Genomic DNA, 21,247 nt, shown 5'->3' with positions numbered 1-21,247 from the left:
ACAGCGCCTTCTGTTGACAGCTCATTTAATATGGACTGAGGCAAAGTGGAAAACCGTTCTGTGAACGCTGTGTCCTCTAGAATAAAAGTGAGAGGGCACACCCGACTTGTTTTGAGTGCTGAATTCAAAGGCTGCACCTCTGATGGTATGAGGGTGAATTAGAGCCTATGAAATTGGCAGCTTACACATCTGGAAACCCACCAGCAATGCTGAAAAGTATATAAATGCTGTAGAGCAATGTATGCTTGCATCCAGATGTTGGTTTTTTCAGGGTTTATGACGTTATTCATTGTTGTATGTAAAAAAAACAACAACCCAAAAACCAAGCAAATATTTTGGTTAAACTTAAGAATTCAACTTTAGCTACAAAAGAAAAGTTAATAGCACCCAAACTCTATGCTTACTTGCTTTGCTGTTTAACTCCACTTAAGAAAAAGTCTCTTATCTGACTTTTGTGTTGTGGAAAATGTGCTTAGTCTGACAAACTTGTTGTATATTTGCATAGTAATGCAAAATTTCCTTTTTAGGTAATTTTGTCAAACCAGTCTAAACAGTTTGAAGACTGAGCTGATCAGAAGCTGAGATCAGAAGCTGCTCTTGACTTCAAAGGCAGTGCATGTTAACAGCTACGCTCCAATAATGCCACAATACCAAATTCACTTTGAAAGAATGTCGCAGTTTATTAACAAACCTCTTCTGTTGAAACAAGCATTTTACTGGTCAGCAAGTTAATCCATGTTAATGTCCACAGACTCTCACCAGAGGTGCACAGTTTGGATCAGTGTGTCTGACTAATCCCTCGCTCAGAGACCTGTGCCATCGCAGAGCCTTGGCTGTGCCAGGCCAAATCCGTGGATGCAGAAATATGCTAAACTGCATTTATGAGACTGGCAGCCATGTGCGCATGAAGCACCATCAAGCTGACCTGATGAGGAAGAAAACTTTATGTGCTTCTTCAGATAAATTATTGACCAGAAGACCAAAAAATAAAAACCAACAATGAATAAATACTTTTAATGGACATTTTCAAAATCTGATATGTGGTCAAAACATGATAACGGTGCTTTTAAAAACATCCATCCGTCCGTCCGTCCGTCCATCCATCCATTCACTTTTTTTAAAAACATATTTACACGAATCAAAAAGGTATTAAAAAACGGCCACAGTAGAGAGACTATTTGGAATCATAGTTTGACAATCTAAGTATCAGATTGTCCGAATTTTTGCTTCCTTTACTTTGTTGGCAGGGACAGAATTTTCTCATGAATGCTTCCACAACAAAATCTATCCATCGCTTTGCGTTGACAGCTAATTACACTGTAGGGCTTCAACAAAAAGGCTGCCATCTTAACTTCGGTTAAGATGAGTTGAGAAGCTGTGCATGAATGGCAGCTAAACAACTTTTTGTGAGATGAGGCGTGATACCTGATGTATCCAGAGCTTATCCTCTAAATACGTGGTTGATACATGTATGTGAGATGAAACACAAAAACACAAAATAAGGAATGTGTTACTTTGGTGCTTTAAACCATACCTCTGCATTTATTGATTAATATTAAGAAAGAAGCAATATAATCTCATACTTCTGCTTTTTTTTTTTTTTTAGCTTGAGCGCAGTGTGTCAATAGAGACAGCTGACCCAGAGTGACATGTATGTGTGTGTGCTTTTGACCATGGGTAATGCACTTGCCTCCAACAAGCTTACGATGTGGGTCAGGTGGTCTGTATGTCCGTGAAAGCAAAAAATAGCGGAGCACCCTCTGGGTTTGTGCTTAATAAGTGTGTCATCTGCATCATACTCACATTTGTTTCACTGTTTTAGGATAGACGAACGGGGACCCAGACAAAGTGCACAAGCGTACATAAACACTGCCAAGCTTTCCCAGATGGCACGCCGCGCCTTTAGATCAGCAGATTAAAACGGACACTGTGTGATTATAAACGTATATTGGAGGGGGGTGGGCATGAGTGTGGGGGAGGGGGAAGTGTGTTTGCTGTATATTTGTTCTGGTCAACACTGGCGAGGAGTTTGCGTGTGTGCACGATCTTTGCAAGGTTGTGTACTGAATGTTTGACGGGCCATACATCTGCCGCGCGCTTTGAAGGGTGAACCTGACCCTAGGCTTACAGCTGCTTGAGCTTGAATGAAGCACTTGACCCCAATGGCTCCAATCGGCGCTACACATTGTGCTGTGTTGACACTGTTGGCTGTTATTTAACCCACACAATAAGACAAAGGTGAAATGAAAGTCACATTTGATGGATGAAAGCTGCCATCATAAAATCACTGCTTATTTAAATCCCTGCTCAGGTTTGAATTGGATGAAGTGAGGTTACCAAACTTTTTGACCTGACTGCAAGAATGTTTCTCAGAAAACTGACTGACCTGACGTGAAAGAGCAAAGCTATCGTGAATAAAATTAATTCCACTGAGCTAATTTAGTTTTGCGGTCCTGGTATTGAGAGCTTTGAGCACAACAGAGGTATCACTAACAGTATGTCACACAAGTCAATATATCCACTGAGGGAAAAGGCCTGTAATAAAAGTGTAGTCTCTCCCACCTAACTTGTCACATAATGACACTAATAAGAGGTGCAGACAGATGCATGCACAGTCTGACCGTGGGTGTGTTTGGCATTTAGTTGCATCCCAACCATGAATCTCTGCAGCCTACTAATAGCATGGAGTTCAATCTAAAGTGGGCGGACACTGCTGGGGTCAGAGGCAAGAAACTGAGATGGCACATGTACATGAAGTAAATCTGAATTAATTTGATAGGCAGGCATGTCGGGTCTGCAGAAAGTAGGCAGAAGTAAGTGAACGAGATGGGAGGAAGCCAACAAGCTCTGTGGATTGTCTCATATCAGCATACTGACAGGTCTGACAGTGCTCAAAAAAAGGAAAGCAACACTTTTTAAAGTAAAGCATCAAGTTCAATTCAATTCAATTCAATTTTATTTATATAGCACCAAATCACAACATAAGTCGCCTCAAGGTGCTTCATAGATACAGAGAAAAACCCAACAATCATATGACCCCCTATGAGCAAGCACTTTGGCAACAGTGGGAAGGAAAAACTCCCTTTTAACAGGAAGAAACCTCCGGCAGAACCAGGCTCAGGGAGGGGCGACCATCTGCTGCGACCAGTTGGGGTGAGAGAAGGAAGACAGGATAAAAGACATGCTGTGGAAGAGAGACAGAGATTAATAACAGATATGATTCAATGCAGAGAGGTCTGTTAATACATAGTGAGTGAGAAAGGTGACTGGAAAGGAAAAATTCAATGCATCATGGGAATCCCCCGGCAGCCTAAGTCTATTGCAGCATAACTAAGGGAGGATTCAGGGTCACCTGGTCCAGCCCTAACTATATGCTTTAGCAAAAAGTAAAGTTTTAAGCCTAATCTTAAAAGTAGAGATAGTGTCTGTCTCCCGAATCCAAACTGGAAGCTGGTTCCACAGAAGAGGGACCTGAAAACTGAAGGCTCTCCCTCCCATTCTACTTTTAAATACTCTAGGAACAACAAGTAGGCCTGCAGTGTGAGAGCGAAGTGCTCTAATAGGGTGATATGGTACTGTAGCCGCTAAGACTGGTGGACCTAAATCTTCACCACCACCACGTCTGGTATACATACAAGCGAAAAAGGGGAGTGGGTGGGTCAGCGCACAGGGCACAGAAACTAAGCTGGCTTCAAACACCATTTATTTCCATAAAACAAACACAGCCAGAGTCACAAATACAAGATAAAATTCCCCGTATACAATAAAAATAGTGTTGCAACCCGCTAAAAACCCTGCCGGCAGAAATAACTATACAATATTAAAACAAGGCTAAAACATGTTTTCCATATACTAAAATTACTCTCCCATAGTCCCATAATCCCACAGTCCAGCCACACCTGGGCGAATGGTCCTTATATGAAAGAGACAGGAGAGGAACTTCTCGTCCAGTATGGTAAAACTCGTCAGCAACAGACCAGGGAGGGGGCTCCTATCGCAGACCTGTCTCCTTCTGACAGCGCGTCGCCGCACAGTCCTGCCCCACTCCACACCTGAACACGGCCTCCCTCGTCTCACCGTCAGATGCAGGCAGAGGGGCATCCCTGCCCTGTCGTGCATTGCAGCCATCGCCACCCACTGTTGCCGTTCCTGCCGTTAGGACTGGATCGCCGAACAACTCGCGGCGCCCCACAGTCAGGCAGCAGTTCGTTCCACACACGTGCGGGGTTGCACGCGTTCCTTTTTCTCCTCCTCACCCTTCGTGCGTCACTCCTCTCTCCTTTTGTCTCTGCACTCACCATCCCCTTTAACAGGTCAACCTGGCGGCTGATAGGCCACCTTGGGGAACGCCCCCACCTCACAGGTGCCTACAATTATCTGTTTAGTCCACAGTGGGTTAAAGGAACATGGTACAACATTAACACAAATATAAATATGAGGATAAAACCATGCAGTATAAATATCAATAAACAAACATGCAATATAAATATCACTATAAAATCATGCAAATAAAATCAACACTATGTACCAATACACAGATTGATAAAACATAAAAACACAAATTTCCGCTGTGTGACAGTACTACAAGGTCATTAAGATAAGATGGGGCCTGATTATTTAAGACCTTGTATGTGAGGAGCAGGATTTTGAATTCAATTCTGGATTTAACAGGAAGCCAATGAAGGGAAGCCAAAACAGGAGAAATATGCTCTCTCTGTCCCTGTCAGTACTCTTGCTGCAGCATTTTGGATTAGTTGAAGGCTTTTCAGTGAGTTTTTTGGACATCCTGATAATAATGAATTACAGTAGTCCAGCCTGGAAGTAATAAATGCATGAACTAGTTTTTCAGCGTCACTCTGAGACAGGATATTTCTAATTTTAGAGATGTTGCGCAAATGGAAGAACGCAGTCTTACATATTTGTTTAATATGTGCATTGAAGGACATGTCCTGGTCAAAAGTCAGTTAAACGTCTGGGATATTGATCCAGCCAGTTAAGTAGCAGAGGGGGTTGTTGATCAGTATCAGCTGTGTTGGTGGTAATAAAATTAACAACATGTGCACTAGAGGGGAGACAATGAGACAATGGGTTTAGAGTTGGAAGACATTTTTGACACTTTCTCCCTCCTCATTTTCACCAGTTTTGCATTAGACTCAGGTCAGTGTCACTATTGGTGGCATGAGGCGATATGCGGAACTCCTCCGGGATGGCACATCAACACATGCCATCGCCAGAAGGTTTGCTGTGTCTCCCTGCACAGTCTCAAGAGCATGGGGGAGATTCCAGGAGACAGGCGGTTACTCTAGGAGAGCTGATGGGTACACACATTCTGGAATCAAATAAAGAAAAAACAAAATAAGAAAGGAAACCTTTTCAAACTTGTACTAAGACAAGCACATCCCAAAAAAAGGAAAAGGGAGTAGTAGTGTTTTGGGGGCACAGTGTTAAAACACAGTAGTGCTAAGAGGTAGCCAATTTTCCAGCTCTCTCACCAACTAAGTATAACAGGCGTAAAAGGAAGCTTAAGCTGGTTCTAAGCAATACTGTAATTGTCTTGTAATTGTCTTTGGGGTTCAGTAGGACTGCAGCTACATATCTGTACGTCTCCCGTACGTCTGTCAGTGCGCCCCAGGGTGGCTGTGGCTACAATGTAGCTTACCATCACCAGTGTGTGAATGTGTGCGTGAATGGGTGGATGACTGGATATGTAAAGCGCTTTGGGGTCCTTAGGGACTAGAAAAGCGCTATATAAATACAGGCCATTTTTATGGGCACACCTGACTTCTTTAAAAGATTCTGAGCCATTTATGACTCACACCTTCCATGTCACTTTATACCATGTTTCCCCTCACACAAAATTGAAAAATAACCCTGGCAAAAAAGCAAAGGAAGTGCCTTCCAACAGCTTCACCCAATTATATGTAGTTTTCAGGGATTTTTTGTTCTTTTATTTTCATTCTGTTTCCATCATGTTCGGCCAAAATGCACATCACTTGTGACTTTGTTAAGTTTTCCCTACTGGCAGCAAAACACAGGATAACCTGCTCTTGACTATGATGAAAGCTTTCCCTGCTTTCTTTACGTACATTGGCTAAAAGCCTGACTTTGGAAAAGTGTATTGCAGGCTACAGCCAATCAGAATGTGGGCCACTGTCTCAATATGTGGAACGGGGGGACAAGGAATAAAAATGATGTGCACTCCCTCTATAAAGTGGGACACCTGGTCACCCTAGTGTACACAGACGCTGTAGTTGGGTCAGAGTTGTGAATTTGAACTTTTTGTTTCATCTTAACAATAAAACTACTTTAAACACATATTAACTAAATTCCTCTCCACCAATTCCCATTTTAGTTTATATGGAGGAAGCAGCTTGTGCACAGGAGGTGACAGGAGAAGTAGATCTGTCACAGAAAGACTTTTCTGATTCACGTGTTCATTAGTACTGTTGATGATCTTTTTGGTTTAACTATTTTACTTTATAATAACATTATTGCTCATTTATAGCAGTCGTTTTTAAAAGTCACATTATAGCGCTTGTCAAGTTAAACAAATGTAGACAGATTATAAAATCGATGTAGACGATTGCAAGGAAACCTTTAAAAAAAATGCAATAATGTATTATGCCAGCAATGTGCATTAAACCAAAAAGCCAATAACAGGAATTAATACACCAAATGCAGTATAGAATAAACATAAAATAACTCCAGATATCATCAAAGTATCCAGTGCTGTAAAAAAGTGTAACACTATTACTGCTGAAGATGATGAAGATGCTGTTGAATTTCTTGAATTTGTAGGCACTATTCAAACTGGAGATTTCTAGGGACTTTTTAAAAATCCCAAGCTCTAAACATTTCTATGTTTTTTCTCCTTAAATCCTTTCTCCCCCCAATCTGAATCAGGGACAATCAGGCAACACTGAATCAACAGCCATCTGACATAATCCTTTCTGGCTTTCTTCCCTTGCTCAGGACAGAAACAGGAAATGAAATGTGTCTGTCATTACTGTCCGGCTGACCAGAGGGCCCAGAAGTAATCATATTGTCTTATTCAATCTGGCATCGTGCAATAATCGTGAGTGGGTTGCTCAGCTGTTGCTGAGGTCAAGAAGAATTAGGTCAACACTCACCTTCTGTTTTAGAAATATGTATTATTCTTGTGTGATTTTTAAAATGTGTCTTTTTCTGTTTTTTCTGGTATTTATCGTTTCTGAGCAAACACACAATTCATTTGCTGCACATCTATTTAGAAGACTATTTCTAAAAAAGTTAGGATGCTGTGTAAAATCTAAATCCCATAAATTGATATTTTATTCACAATAGAATGTGAAAATGACAAAATGTGTCATTTTAAGAAAAGTATTGCCGCATATTGATTTTGATTTTGGCAACATGTCACATAAAAGCTGGGCCAGTGTTTACTGTTGTGTAGTATCCCCTCTTTTTTTAACAACAGTGCATAAATGTCTGGAAATGGAGGAGACCAGCTGCTGGACTTTTGGGCGAGGATGTTCTCTCTTTTCTTCATTTATTGACGCACCAGTTGGTGAAAGATCTGGACAACCATGCCTTGTAATAGATGCAGTATGTAGTTTAACATTGTCTTGATGAAATATGCAAAAGACTGAAAAAGACAACATCTGGATGGGATGTGCCTTTCAAGATTGATGTTGCCTTTCCTTAGCCATCTTCTGATGGCTGCATTGAGCACGGCAACATGCTATGTCACAAAAACTGGTTTCTTGAAAATTACAATGTACACTGTACTCAAATGACAGTCATCAGATCTCAGTCCAGTAGAGCGCCTGTGGTATGTGGTGTAATATTTCCAGCACCTTGTTGAATCTGCGCCACAAATAATTAAAGCACAAATAGTTAAAACAGTTCTGAAGACAAAAAGAGGTTCAACATAGTACTATCACTGTGTAACTAATAAAGTGTCCAGTAAGTGTATTTGCAAAAAGGAATATAGCCTTTATGTTCTTACAGATGTATTGCTGTAGTCTACCTAAGGCTTCATGTTACTTTTTAATGTAATTTTGTCATGCAATCAAACAGAATAGCTAAAGAGTTAAAACAGACGGTGATAGATCATTAACATTGCCCCCAATGCAATGGAAATGTGATTAAAACATGAATAAAAAGTTTTGTTTTCTGTTAAGCTCAATATTGTGGGCAGGACTTAAGCTGAAACGTTTCTTTGTTGGCCAGCCTCAGTAGGAGTGACAGCTAGGCAGCGTCTTTATATAGGAAACAGGAGAGGGAGGGTGTGAAGAACAAAAGTGGATAAGACTGTACACTCACTGTAGTCGCTGTACAGTACAGTCACTGTACAAGGTGTTTATAACCTCTGTCTAACAGCAAGGATGATGTTGTTTGAATTGTATGGTTTATATTTTTTCATATTATTTTGCTGACCTCTAGTTACTTATGTGCACTTTTACCCCTTTACAAGATAACAGAGAAAGAAAAGCATCTTCAAGCACCAGTTAGTAAATGAATACGGTGTGAAATTGTGCATTATAATAGGTAATAATCTTCTGACTTTTGAAAGTCCTCTCATTTAGTGGTTGTAGATGTTTTTGAACCTCTCACTCTGATTGAGTAGAAATGGTTTTTTTTTTTTTGCATCTCAAGGCTTATGTCAGCTCAACAGAAACAAAGGTTTTAGGTTTGTAAACAAAATATATACATAATATAATATATGGCACATTTGTCTTATTATAATGACACTATCATAAAGTTAGCCTTCGTTTTCAACAGAAAGTTTTGTTATATAGAAATCTCATCCACCGTCTGTAGAGATTATTCTTAAAAATAAAGATGTTATTATCTGTTGAAATCTGTGGCAGAAATGTCACTGTGCTTTCTTTCAGTGTGATGACAGGAATGGCTCTGAATAGATAATGACCCTCAATGTCCAGTTTCTCAGAAAAGTGAAAAACTGCCATAGGGACAGTTTCAAACCTTAGGTTTTGAGTTTTTGTTTTTTGGAGCCAGAAGTGACCAGATCTGGACACACAAGTACACTAGTATCCCTTAGCATAATATATGAGTTACTTTATATACAGAAAATTGATATATCAGGTATTTAGTTTTGGGTTGTATTGGCTTGCTGAATATTGATATATGTCAATAGCAATACTTTGTTCTTTTAAATGTTTGAAATAAACTAAGAGGGCAGAATATAAATGGCCTGCATTTGTATAGCGCTTTTCTAGTCCATAGGACCCCAAAGCGCTTTACACTACATTCAGTCATTCACACACAGGCGATGGCAAGCTACATTGTAGCCACAGCTGCCCTGGGGCGCACTGACAGAGGCGAGGCTGCCGGACACAGGCGCCACCGGGCCCTCTGACCACCACCAGTAGGCAAACACGGGGTTAGTATCTTGCCCAAGGATATTTGGCATGCAGCCAGGATGCAGCCTGGGATCGAACCACCGACCTTCTGATTAGTGGCTGACCTGCTCTGCCACCTGAGCTACAGCCACCCCTACTCCAGAATAGTGGAGATGCAGGACAGCTACAAGTACCTGGGTATCCTACAGGCTAACGGGGACCAGGATAAAGAAGCACAAAGGTCAACAGAAGCCAAATACCTCCAGAAGATATGACAGGTACTGGGAAACCAGTTCAGCAGGAGGAGAGTTCAGCAGGAGGAGTAAACTCCAAGCCATCAGTGCATGCACCCTATTGACCATTTGGTACCCAGCTGGAATAATAAGCTGACCATAAGAGGAAGTAGATGCCACCAATGTCAAGACCCCTAAACTCCTCACAATGCATGGAGGTCTACACCCAACATCCAGGATTCTTAGGCTCGAAAAACTATGGAAATAGGAAGAATGAGCATTAGTGAGTGCCAGAACCTCAATCCAGGAATAATCTAGGAAGAAATGTGAGGTGTTCACGAATACAGGTAGATGGCTATCAGGAAAAGGCTGACATAAAGGAAAGGACAGAAGCTCTGATCATGGCAACACAAGAACAGGCCCTAAGCATCAGATCCAGAGTCGACAGGACTCAGGCTGCAGGCTGTACTCGGAGAGGCATATCCTGTCTGAGATAGTGTATAGGAACAACATAGAAGTACCCAACTCCCAATGGGAGACACCACTGAAGGTCGTTTAAAACAACAGTGCTAAGGTCCTGTGGGACTTAAAGTTCCAGACAGACCAGCAGCTGCTGGCAAACCAAACAGACATAGTGCTTGTTGACAAGGAGCAGAAGCCTGCAGTTGTAATAGATGTGGCAATCCCAGTGGACAGCAACATCAGGAGGAAGGAGCATAAAATAGAAAAGTACAAACATGGTTGAGTCCAGTTCAGTTGACCGAACAGTACAGCTGCCTGTGTTAACACCCACCTGTCGCTCGAAGTGACATGTGGTACCCTAATAATGTATAACTTTAAGCTTTAATACAATTTAAGTGAGTAAGTCATGGAAATAATTCACAGCTTTTTACGGTTAAAAAGTAGGAAACTAGTTACAGATACTAACCGTTGTTGTGTCAGGCTGTTTTTGTTTATTTCTGATGTAAAGCTTGGCATTTTAACAAAGTCTAATGGGACTAATTTGAATACACTTTCACATTAGCTTAATTTTTAAGATCTGGAGCTTGCTGCTTGGATGTTACTTATGTCCTGGAAAAGGTCTGGTGGCAATTATACGTAGACTGATGAAAGGATGGATGAAATAATGACACAGAAAGTGCTTTCAGTTAAACACCAATGACAGGACGACAGAACAGCATGCAGTCAAGTAGTTAGACAGATATGCATCATGGATATGTTATATATGTTTACCCAACACAATAATTATGACAGCAACTATAATACTGTTATTTATATAATACGGAAAAACTAAGCCGGATCCAACTTTTGCTGCCCTACCTCTTTGTGTCTTGTCTTTCCTTGAGAATCAATTTGTCCACTGACCAATAAAGACTCCCTTGAGCACCACACTGCATTCAGCTCTGTGGTGAGTCACACAACTATTTACCAGAACCACCCATAAACTCAGATTGAAGTGACATCCAGTTTAAACCCAAAATATCCTGTTTGTACAACAAATGCAAAATACAAAACCCCAAACTGGGTAAACTAAAGCAGCATTACTCAGACAGACATGCACATTTCATCTAACCTACAAACAACATCTCTGCCTGAGGGATTTGTTTCATTTTTTTTTTTTTTTACACTGACTGTGGTAGAGGTCATCTTGATGTCATCACGCTTAAGAAATGTTTGAATCTTGAATCACTGAGACTGTCATTCCCCGACAGCTGTGCAGCTTTATGTACCAGAAGGTATCCTATCAAACGTAAATCATACTGCATTATAAAGACCTCTGGTGTTTGTGTGTGTGTGTGTGTGTGTGTGTGTGCGTGTGTGTGTGTGTGTGTGTGTGTGTGTGTGTGTGTGTGTGTGTGTGTGTGTGTGTGTGCGTGTGCGTGTGTGTGCGTGTGCGCGCGTGCAAATTTATTTTACTCTTCAATCTTTGTTGTGTAGATAACGACAAGCACAGAATAAGGGCTGCTTGTTCACTGATCCCAGCTTTAAAACATTCCACTCTAGTTGTTCAATAAATTGAAACCTTTGTTCAGCCATGGCAAAAGTCACTTCCTACATCAAGCAGTGTGTACATAAAATCGGTTTTGACAACAATAAAAGTGAGAGTTGGAATACTGTCAATTCTCACATCTAAAATGATCATTTTTATTTTAGAAGATTACAAAGTCAGTAACATTTAAATAATCCTGACTGCATTTAAACTCCTTCATTTATTTAGATTATTTTTTTAAAATCTGAGATTAGCCTAATCTCAACATACACAGTATTTCCTTCAAATGTATTATGACGGAAATGTCAAAATCATCTTGAAATTGATGTTTTTAAACTAATACAATTACAGAATATATTACACTCCCTCGATTTGTTTTTGTAAATGAGTAGAGCTTTAATTGTACTGTTTTCAATTATACCATAATTTATGTTACCTTTAAAAAAATCGCTCTTTATTTTAGTGAAATTCAAAAACTGATTTTGTTTTTGTTTTTATTTACCAATGATTATTTCAGCTCAAATTAACTTTAAATAATTTTTTTTCAATGGTGTGCTTTTTCAAAAAATGTATTTTACGTTTTATTATTTGTTTTCAGCTATTTGATATTGAAAGATGATTACACCCTTAAAAATATGCATTGAACATAACTGTTTTCATTTAGTCCATAAACTCACCATATCAAATTTCCCACAAAGTTATTCAGGATATCAGACTTAAACATCTTGAATAGTGAGCAAAAATCATAACCTGCTGCTCACAAAACCTGATGTGTGTTTAAATATCTTTAAAACATACTTTTGCTACTCCTATTCTGTTGTCAGTTAGCTGTGCTAATTAATGCATTTTACACAGTGTTTGCTGCTGCTTGAGTTGATCTCGAGATACTTCCAAAGTGAAGTGGAGACATTCGCCTCTTTTCTTGGCCTTTCTGCTCTCTTCATCAAGTGTTTGTTTGTGGGTGACAGCAGGTGAATAAAAAGGGCCTGGATGTCAAGTGATTGAGTGTTGCAATGAGGGACTTAAGCAAAGTCAAAGGCTTCAGTGTTCTGGCAGATCTGACACTGGCTGACTCAACGGCGATGCACTGCCAGCACCTTTTGAATTCTCTTTTTCCTTTTTTCACTCTTGCCTTCTGTTTCTTTCTGTTTTTTTCTCCCTCTTGTCATTGCCTGTCTTTCTCAAATATTCAACTTCTCCCTTCTGCTACCTTTCCCCACATTTTCTTGAATTTGTCTAGTGTGTACTTTTCCCACTGTCCACTGTTTCCATGTGGCATTGCACCACTTTCTTTCCCTTCAATCATGTTGGATATTTCTCACTGCTAGCTGCCGCATGCCTCTACCCTCATATGGCCTGTGCTACTTATGTCTTACCCAGACAAAAGGCTTCTCTTCTGGGCTTAAAGCCAGCCAGGTTAGCCCCTCTTTTTTGCCTTCCCCAGGAACTTTCAGACTCACAGCTAATAGATTTACTTAAAAACTATAACAGGGTTACACAGGAAACGGTGTCCAGAATGTTGAGAAGTGCTTAATTTTGTTTTTCATGCATGTATAATAAAGTTACATTTCATTAAAAAACAAACAAACAACCCCTACCCCCAAAAAACAAATGAAATGAAGTCAAAAAAGAAAAATAATGTTTCACTCATAACCCTGTATGACAGATAAATAATACAGTACCATGCAAAAATTCCTAGACACCTCTCATTACTTTATATTTTGCTTCCAAGGAGGCAGATTTCCTGATAATTTTTAATGTGGTCTTAAGCTACAGTTCTCTTGGTTTTCTGAAGTTCAGTCATTATCATTCCAGTCTTTATACTAAACCATTTTTAGAGGAATGTTTTTTTGTTAAGCCACCTAACACTGACATATGAACCATTCAAGCATAAAAAGGAACTAAACTACTAAATTGTGTTTTCATGCACCATTTCTTTTGTTGAATCTGTGAAAAATGCCACAGATGACACAGTCTGACAGCATAAAACAGTATTTTTGCATCAACAAGGTGATTCCCAAAGAGCAGAATTTTTCATATTTTAATATTAAAAATTAGTTGCATATGTTGGGATAATGTGCAGTGTGTCTGAAAAGAAGAAGTAGCGGGCGGGCTTTAAAAAACCCCCACTTTATAGTAGCATTCAAAATTTTTGTCTTGATAATACATCTTTATAACAGTGGAGGCTCTGTCATGGTTTGGAGGTCGATTTCAGCCAGTGGTGTTGGTCATCTCGTCAAAATTAACTGAATTATGAATGCAGGGAAATACAGTTAAATTTTGCTCCACTGTGCAATACCATCAAGAAGTGGAAAGTCTCTGATTGGCGTCAGCATCATATAGTACGTTCATAAAAAAATCACTACAATGCATTAAAAGCATACCTGGAAAGAAAAATACACAATGAAAATGTCAGTTGTGGATTGGCCTCCCCAGATCTGCAACGTTATTGAAGTAGTGTGGGATCATCATGACAAAGAACATAACAAAAGGCAGCCAGAATCCACAGAAGCGCTTTGATTGTCCTCAGAGAATCCTGGAGAACTATTCCTGAAGACTGCTTAGTTTGACTAAAAGTGTTCAGACTGTGTTAAAGAATAAAAGTGATCATACAGAATATTGACTTTCATACTCATCAGAATTGAACAAACTTTGTTTTTGCCTTACATACTGCACTTCCATGTATGTTACATATTTCAACAATTTACTGCATCTATTTCCCATTTTATAGGAAAACATAAAGAAATTAGGGGTGACACAAACCTTTGCTTAGTTACTAATATGCCACTATAGCAAGAGTGAAATGTGTAAGTGGGGAGAAAATGCAAATCAGTGGTTACTCAGCTATTTTCTTTGATTTACGCTGGGACTGTTTGGACTGAGCTTGCTGAAACTTTGAAAATTTCAGTCTGAGACAGGATCGCGCCTCTCCTACGGTGCGAGAGGTAGGGGTGTGACTCAAGAGTATAAAGAGAGGGGTAAGGGGAGGGGGATTGACACATCAAACAAAGGGATGATGGTAGTGGTTGGAGGGTGACGAATGGGTGGCTCTGTCTGAAGTTTGGGAGGCAAAGAAAGAGAGTGAGGAAAGGTGTACATATTAAGCGAGAGATGTAAACGGAAGTAAAAGCACAGACAGAAAGAGAAAAAGACAGAGCGAGTGAGGGAGATCTGCATCATGGCCTAAAGCTGAATGCTGCCTTTATGAGCTATAGTTAAAAGGACACTGAGGCGTGAGTCCCTGTAACCATAGCAACTTCCCAGGAGCCCTGTGACAGACGGATAATAGAGTGAGAGAGGAGTTGCTTTTCTCTTCTTCACCCCTCCCTCCTTCCCTCCCTCTATTCTTCCCTCCCTCTCACTTGTTCTCACTTCCATTCCTCTCTTGGGCAGTTTGTTGGATCCTCGCATCTTACGGGATTTTCCTTCTCGCGGCTGCCCTGTCTTCTTCTTCTTCTGCTCTCTTTTTTTTTTCTTTTGCCTTTTATGTGCGCTCTGAAGTTTCCCAGCCCAGCAAAGGCTGCTCCAGACAACTGTTGCCATAATTGCTTGTTATCTATGTGAGCGACTTTTATGGACTCTCAGAACTGTTTGAGGACTTTATTTTTGTACATCCAGCGGGGCATTTTGCATTGGCACAGGGAGAAATGTGCTCCAAAGGCACTGTCTCAGCCCGTGATTCCTTTGTCTACATTTCAGAGGCTGTGCTGTCAAACCATGGTGCTGCCCCTGAGACCAATCGGCCTGAGAATATGCAATGCTTAACAGTAAGTGTGATAAAACCTTTCTCACTTTTTTTTTTTTTTTTTGTGTGTGTGTGTGTGTGTAAAGCTTACTTGTGCTTACATTTGTTTCTGCTCTGTGTTTGGGTGTGAGTGAACTGCATCAGAAACACTCTGGAACTTTAATAGTATTTGCAGTGCATATACATGTGTGTCCATATACATGTTTGATGATGCCGTTGCTGTCACTTTATGTTGGAAGTTTCTCCATACAGGTGCACAACTTTTGTGGTCCTTCGTTTTCAGCAGCTGCGTGTGTCCTTGTGTGCTTTATTTACTGGCTTTCCACGTCTGTGTGCAATGAATGGATAGGCCTGTTAAATGTACACAAAGTAGTTGACCCGTGACATTACACCACATCCACTGAAGTCATCATGCATAAATATGCCTGCAGTAAGGGAAATTTACTGCATGAAATTCCACGTTGCACATTCTGAGAAACCATAGCAACTAATTGAATCATTCGCTTAAGCTTTGAGGGGTGAGTGAAGCGAGATGTCATTTCTTGAAAGACAATGTTTGTCAAAAGGCTCGCTTCCATGTGACTCACTTGTGGAGCGGTGCGATTGTTTGTCATTACAAAGGCAAAAGAAGGAATCGTGCAGTCAGATGAGAAGTCACTTTTTCTTAACTGTTCTTGGAGAGCACAAATCCTTTCTACATTGCCTCTCTTGACCTTCACGTTGTGCATTTCCAGTTCTACGTCTTTTTTTTTGTAGTTAGTTTTCTCTATTTCCACATTCTTGCCAAGTAGTATTAAAAATGAATGAGTTCAAGCGTCCTCAAAGTTGCTGGAGAGGGAGTGAGGATGCTTTTATCCATTTGAAGTGGCAACAAGGAAGAAGAAAAGCAACATGAAAAGAAAAACCTACACGCTAAGACCTGAGGGGTTTATTTGATTAAAGCACAGTTGGGACTCCTAAGGGACACACAAATGGCATTTTCAATCTATTGAGTATTTCCTGTTTTTACCCTATTTGGAACGCTAACTGCTTTGTTCTTGGCCTTGTGCTCCATGAGCTGCCTCCCTGATGGTTTTGCATGTAGCATGTGGTTTTGGCAGAAGCTTCTTTGCACTGTCCAGTGGTAACCTTCAGTAGGGAGGTATAATAATGTAAGATGTTCCTGGTCTTGTGCCAGCTCTACTGGGAACTTTTTTGAATGAATATTTTCACTGCTTGGCTGCAACCTATGCTACGTGCTCCTTGACCTGAGCAAGATAGCACAAAAGAGTTACTAACATTGTAGCTATTAGAAGGGATGCTTTTATTTAAGCTATCATTACATCAGTGTCATTAAGACATGGCATATGCATAGTCCTTGGCTTTAAAGCTGCTGTCAGATAATGCAACTCTCATTATCAGGTGTTTGTCAAAGAAAAATAATACACCTGTCAGCACTTAACTGTATGTAGCACTTTTTAGTGCTACAGTTTTAAACCTTAGTTAAATTCTGCAAACCTAACTATGTGTAAAAAGTTCCTCAGTTACTCATTCACATGCATGATTGGTGGTAGAGCTACACAACAAGCATCTTGGTTACCACTAGAAGCATTCAGTGTCTTGCCCATGGGTACTTTCACACATGGACAGCCAAGGTATTAAACCTCCAACCGTGTGGTTAATGGACACCCTAAGCTAGCACCGACACACGGCCACCCAAAGAACTCTGCTCCTAAGAAACTGAAACCTAAGAGCTTTTTGAATACAAGTTAAGTTTCCATCCGTCCATTTTCTGAAAGGCATCTTGATCAAACAATGTCTATCACAGTCCATTAGAATAAGCTTATTTTTTATCCTCACAATGTCAGAAAGCAATGGAACATATTTATCATGTTAAAACTGGTTTACACTGCATCCAGTGTGTAATTTTTACATTAGCTTATAGATTAAAATTTAGATCTCTGATGAATCAATGCTAACCCCCCCAAAAAGTCTGCTTTTAAAATTTGCTCAATAAATGTGAAAAGTGGTTATTATATTTAAAAATAAATATATAAATAATCTTACTTTACTGCTGCCAGTGGAAGCCCCTGGTTGGCTCTTCGTTTATGCTGTGACTCATTTGACCGTCCTGTGTCACATCAGAGATGGTGCTGGTGTTGTTTTATCCCAAATTACAGCAATTATGCAGCAAATAAATAAGACATAAAATTGCTTTGCTACAAGCATCTTCCAGAATGCATCCTGTAATGGTAAAACAGGTGCTTGTTCGAGATAGTTACTTGTATTTTTCCCCCCCTCCAATGTATGGAGCAGATTACACGAAAAACAAAACAAAAAAACAAACAAACAAAAAAAAACAAGACTGAAGAACGGATATTATCAGTCTTTTAGTACAAATGTACAATACGCTGCATGTCATCAGAAAACCCCACAGTACCTCAGTCTAAGTAGTAGAGTAACAAAACATGCATACGTGGCTCAGAAGCCTATTGTAAGAAAGAAAGTCCTTAGCTGGTCACAGACTGTTTAGCAGACAAACTTTGAAAAAATAAAACAATTAATAGTGACTATTTTGGCAGTGGAATGAATGAGAAATAGTATTAATTACTTTTATGACTCATTGATTGCGGTAAATAATTAAGTAGGCAGGCAGGTTAGTTTTAGGGAAACACTGATTTGCGTTAAATAATTTTCGGTTGTTAGATGAGTTATTTTGTTCGGCTACAATAAAAAGTGCTTGTTCGTGGTTTAGGGAGGATTGGTCAAGATTAATAAATGTCAGTGTTAATTTGTGGTTGGACAATGTAAACAAACTGTTAAGTTGTGTCATGTTTCGGCTATGTGGCAGGCAGGGATTGGACCCAAACGCAAACTCACAGGGACAGAACTTGAACTCAAAAGCACAGCTTTATTGCTGGAAAATAGAACACAAGCAATACAAAACTAAACTGGGACAAGCCAATTAAAATGCACACCAGAAGCCACAGGGAGAATCACACACAGCATGAGGGAGACTACAACACTGACAAAGAGAAACACAGGGCTTAAATACACAGAGGGATAACGAGGGAATGAGACACAGAAGGAGAGCACAGCTAGGAGTAATCAGGCTGGACGAGACAAGGGAAGCAAAACTAGAAACACTCACATGAGACATGGACCTTCAAAGTAAAACAGGAAACACACTGACTGAACTCTAAACATGCAAACTTAACAGCAACTGAGAAGACAGACTACAGGGACCAGAAACATGGTACAAAGAGGTCACAGTAGACACAACATTGAACACAGGGAAGCCATATTACAAAGCCAAAGAACTAAACCTATGATAACCATAACTGAAATCTAGGGAAACAAGAAACAGTACAACAAAGGACTCAAAACATAATCCATAATATAAAAACACGAGATCTCTTCAAAATAAAACAGGAAACATGAGAGGCAGACATGACAACATAAGACAACAGACATGAAACACACGAAGGGCAAGGGAGACTTCGCAGGGGTTGAAAACACAAGGGGGAGCTAATAAGCAAATGAACATAGGAAACCTAATAAGCTTAAACATACACTATAAACATCAAAAGAACTAAAACTCAAAACACTGGGTCATAAGACCCAGGATCGTGACAAGTTGAAATTCAATATTTTGTTGTTTTGTTTGTTCACCTGATCTTATCTCAGATTTTTCACTTGAGTCTGCTTCTGTCTTTAGCTGCCGTTGGCTTCGACTCAAAGGCCAAGACTTCTGGTTTTCTGTAGGGGTCATTGTGTGGATGCAGATAAAAAAGAAGAAAGCTAAGCTATCATTCAACCCTGGCCCAAAATACATTCCATCATACAACCTGTAAGCCTGCTTAAATGCAATTGACCAGTTGTACTGAAAGCCCAACCAGAAACCATGTGCTGCTAACAAAAATCAGATTTTACATGTTAATATGCAGATTTTAAACCCTACACTTGGCATAAAAGTGGGATGTTTTTCCACTTTCCAGACACCCTGAATATCCTGAGTGGAAGTTCCCCCTGTGCTTGTTAAGACAGTTTCTCAAACCACAATCAATCTTTTAGACCAAATCATTTTATAAAGTTAATTTCTCTGAGCTTTATTAAATTACATCAGGTAAAAGCGGACTCCTATTGGTTGATCTTCATGGTATCAAGAAACTGCATGGAGTGAATAAAAAATAATCAATAACAGTTTGAGGCTGCGTCCAACAAATTCTCCCCCCACCGCACTTTGCAATGGCTGAGGCCTGTGTTTTTTTACAGGACCCTAAATTCCACAGCGTCGTCTTCCAAACTGGATGCTTTTTCAGTTTGCCACAAATTAAACTTTGGGTAAAACGCTCAGTTGTTATTTACTTAGCCATCAGGCCACAGTAGAGAAGGTGCGGGACTAATATCTCACTGGCTACTTAAAAACACTGGAGGACTTTTACGGCCGCCCTGTCTTTACCTGACATCCCCAAATGAACACCTTGCTCAGAGGGAAACAGTTCTTGGAGTCACGTTTTGTTGATCCGGGATCTATGAGTTAACCAACAGTCAGCTGGAGTCAGGTACTTGCTTCACATTACTTTTGTGAATATTCCGTTTCGTGGCAACTAAAGCGCTAACCTGAATCCCCACCCCCACAAAAAACGCTGTCCCCCTAAAGCGCTCTCAAGCGCTCCCAGCTGGATGTTTTCAGAAGAACGTCTGGCGTTTTCACTTGGCAAAAAATGCTTTAGTGGACAAAGCCCCTCAGACCTATTCAGCAGATCAGTATGACACTTAAAATGTATCCGTGTTGCTTTAGAAACACTCTGGGATGCCAGCTTTGTGAAAAGCAGTGGTCATATGGTGCTTATGTAGAGAATCAGAGTGATTGCACAGGATTAGACAGAGGAGGTAACTTTAGTTTCACCTTTCACATGCTTTCCTTCTATCGTTTAGGTTAAAAAGTACTTCTCTATATCTTCATGTTTTCCACATATGCAAACAAAACTTACAAATACATTACATTTCCTACACTGCTGGAAGAGTCGCTTTTAAGGTCATTGAGGGCATTGTGGCATCTGCATGTGTAAAAGGTCCTTTCGTCTTCCCTTCTCATCTCCTCCCTCCTTCATTCTTGTTTTCCCTCTTCCTCTTTATCTCCGGGTGAATCAGAGTAACATATGATTGTGCGGTTTGTGTGGGACAGTCTCAGGGGAGACTTAAGGGAGGGGGGAAGCACATTCACAGACTAAATTAGGGGAGAATGGAAAACCCTTTTAGAGTTTCTCCTTTTTTATTTTTTTTGTACTCTCTTTCTGTTGCCATGTCCCTGCTCCGTTCCAGACCACCGCTAATTTCCTCCCTCACTGTGGTATCCTCCTCTGCATCCTTCTCCTCTCTTTCCCCCTGTCCCCTACTAAACAAAGAGGTCTGTGGTATCATTAACTGCCTTCTCTTCACCAACTCAAACATTTTTCAGTGTTTGGTAATGGCCTTGCACATGAATACCTTCAGCGATTCACACAGGACTCATTAAAAGGCTTTGGCAATGTTGATAGAGATGTTGGTGAAGATAATACTTGATATACACAAAGGAATGTACCACAGCAATGAAAAAGCACATGGCTATTTTCCATCCACTGAATACGCTTTCACAACTTCTTCTCACGTATTGTGGTTCTTGTGCATTTAGTTAATTAATAAATTAAGTTAGTTAACATGTTTGGAAGATAAACTGTGTTTCGTAGTGTGTGTTGCAGTGTGCGAGCCGAATGTCCCTGTAATTTATTCCGAAATGCTGGTGCTGCTTTTTAAGAAAGTGTTGTTGGCATTTAGGATTAATAATCATAAGAAGGGCATGTTGTGGTGACTGCAGCATTTGATTTGTGTGATATTTAGAGAAAATGTTGATGTCCTCTTAAAAACAAAATCAGAAAATTCTCTTGCAATGCCTTAAATGGAAAACTAAAGC

At 40.1% G+C, this 21,247-nt stretch overlaps 1 protein-coding gene across 3 annotated transcripts in view; it reads left to right on the top strand.

The window, feature by feature from the left end:
• The window catches only part of rgs3a (regulator of G protein signaling 3a), a 122,262-nt gene that overhangs the window by 2,780 nt on the left and 98,235 nt on the right, over window positions 1–21,247 (top strand). Inside the window, exon 2 of one of the 3 annotated variants that reach the window (XM_080304253.1) lies at window positions 15,267–15,334. In XM_080304253.1, the coding sequence (XP_080160379.1) occupies window positions 15,320–15,334 (15 nt within the window). In that variant the 5' untranslated portion in view covers window positions 15,267–15,319. Of the gene's footprint in view, window positions 1–14,657; window positions 15,335–21,247 lie in introns of those variants that run through there. The other 2 variants (XM_026173696.2, XM_080304254.1) reach the window with 2 other exon arrangements.

The sequence above is a fragment of the Astatotilapia calliptera genome, chromosome 7, assembly GCF_964374335.1.
Source record: "Astatotilapia calliptera chromosome 7, fAstCal68.1, whole genome shotgun sequence".
NCBI classification, from domain to species: Eukaryota; Metazoa; Chordata; class Actinopteri; order Cichliformes; family Cichlidae; genus Astatotilapia; species Astatotilapia calliptera.
This window is presented reverse-complemented; position numbering and strand designations above follow the sequence as displayed.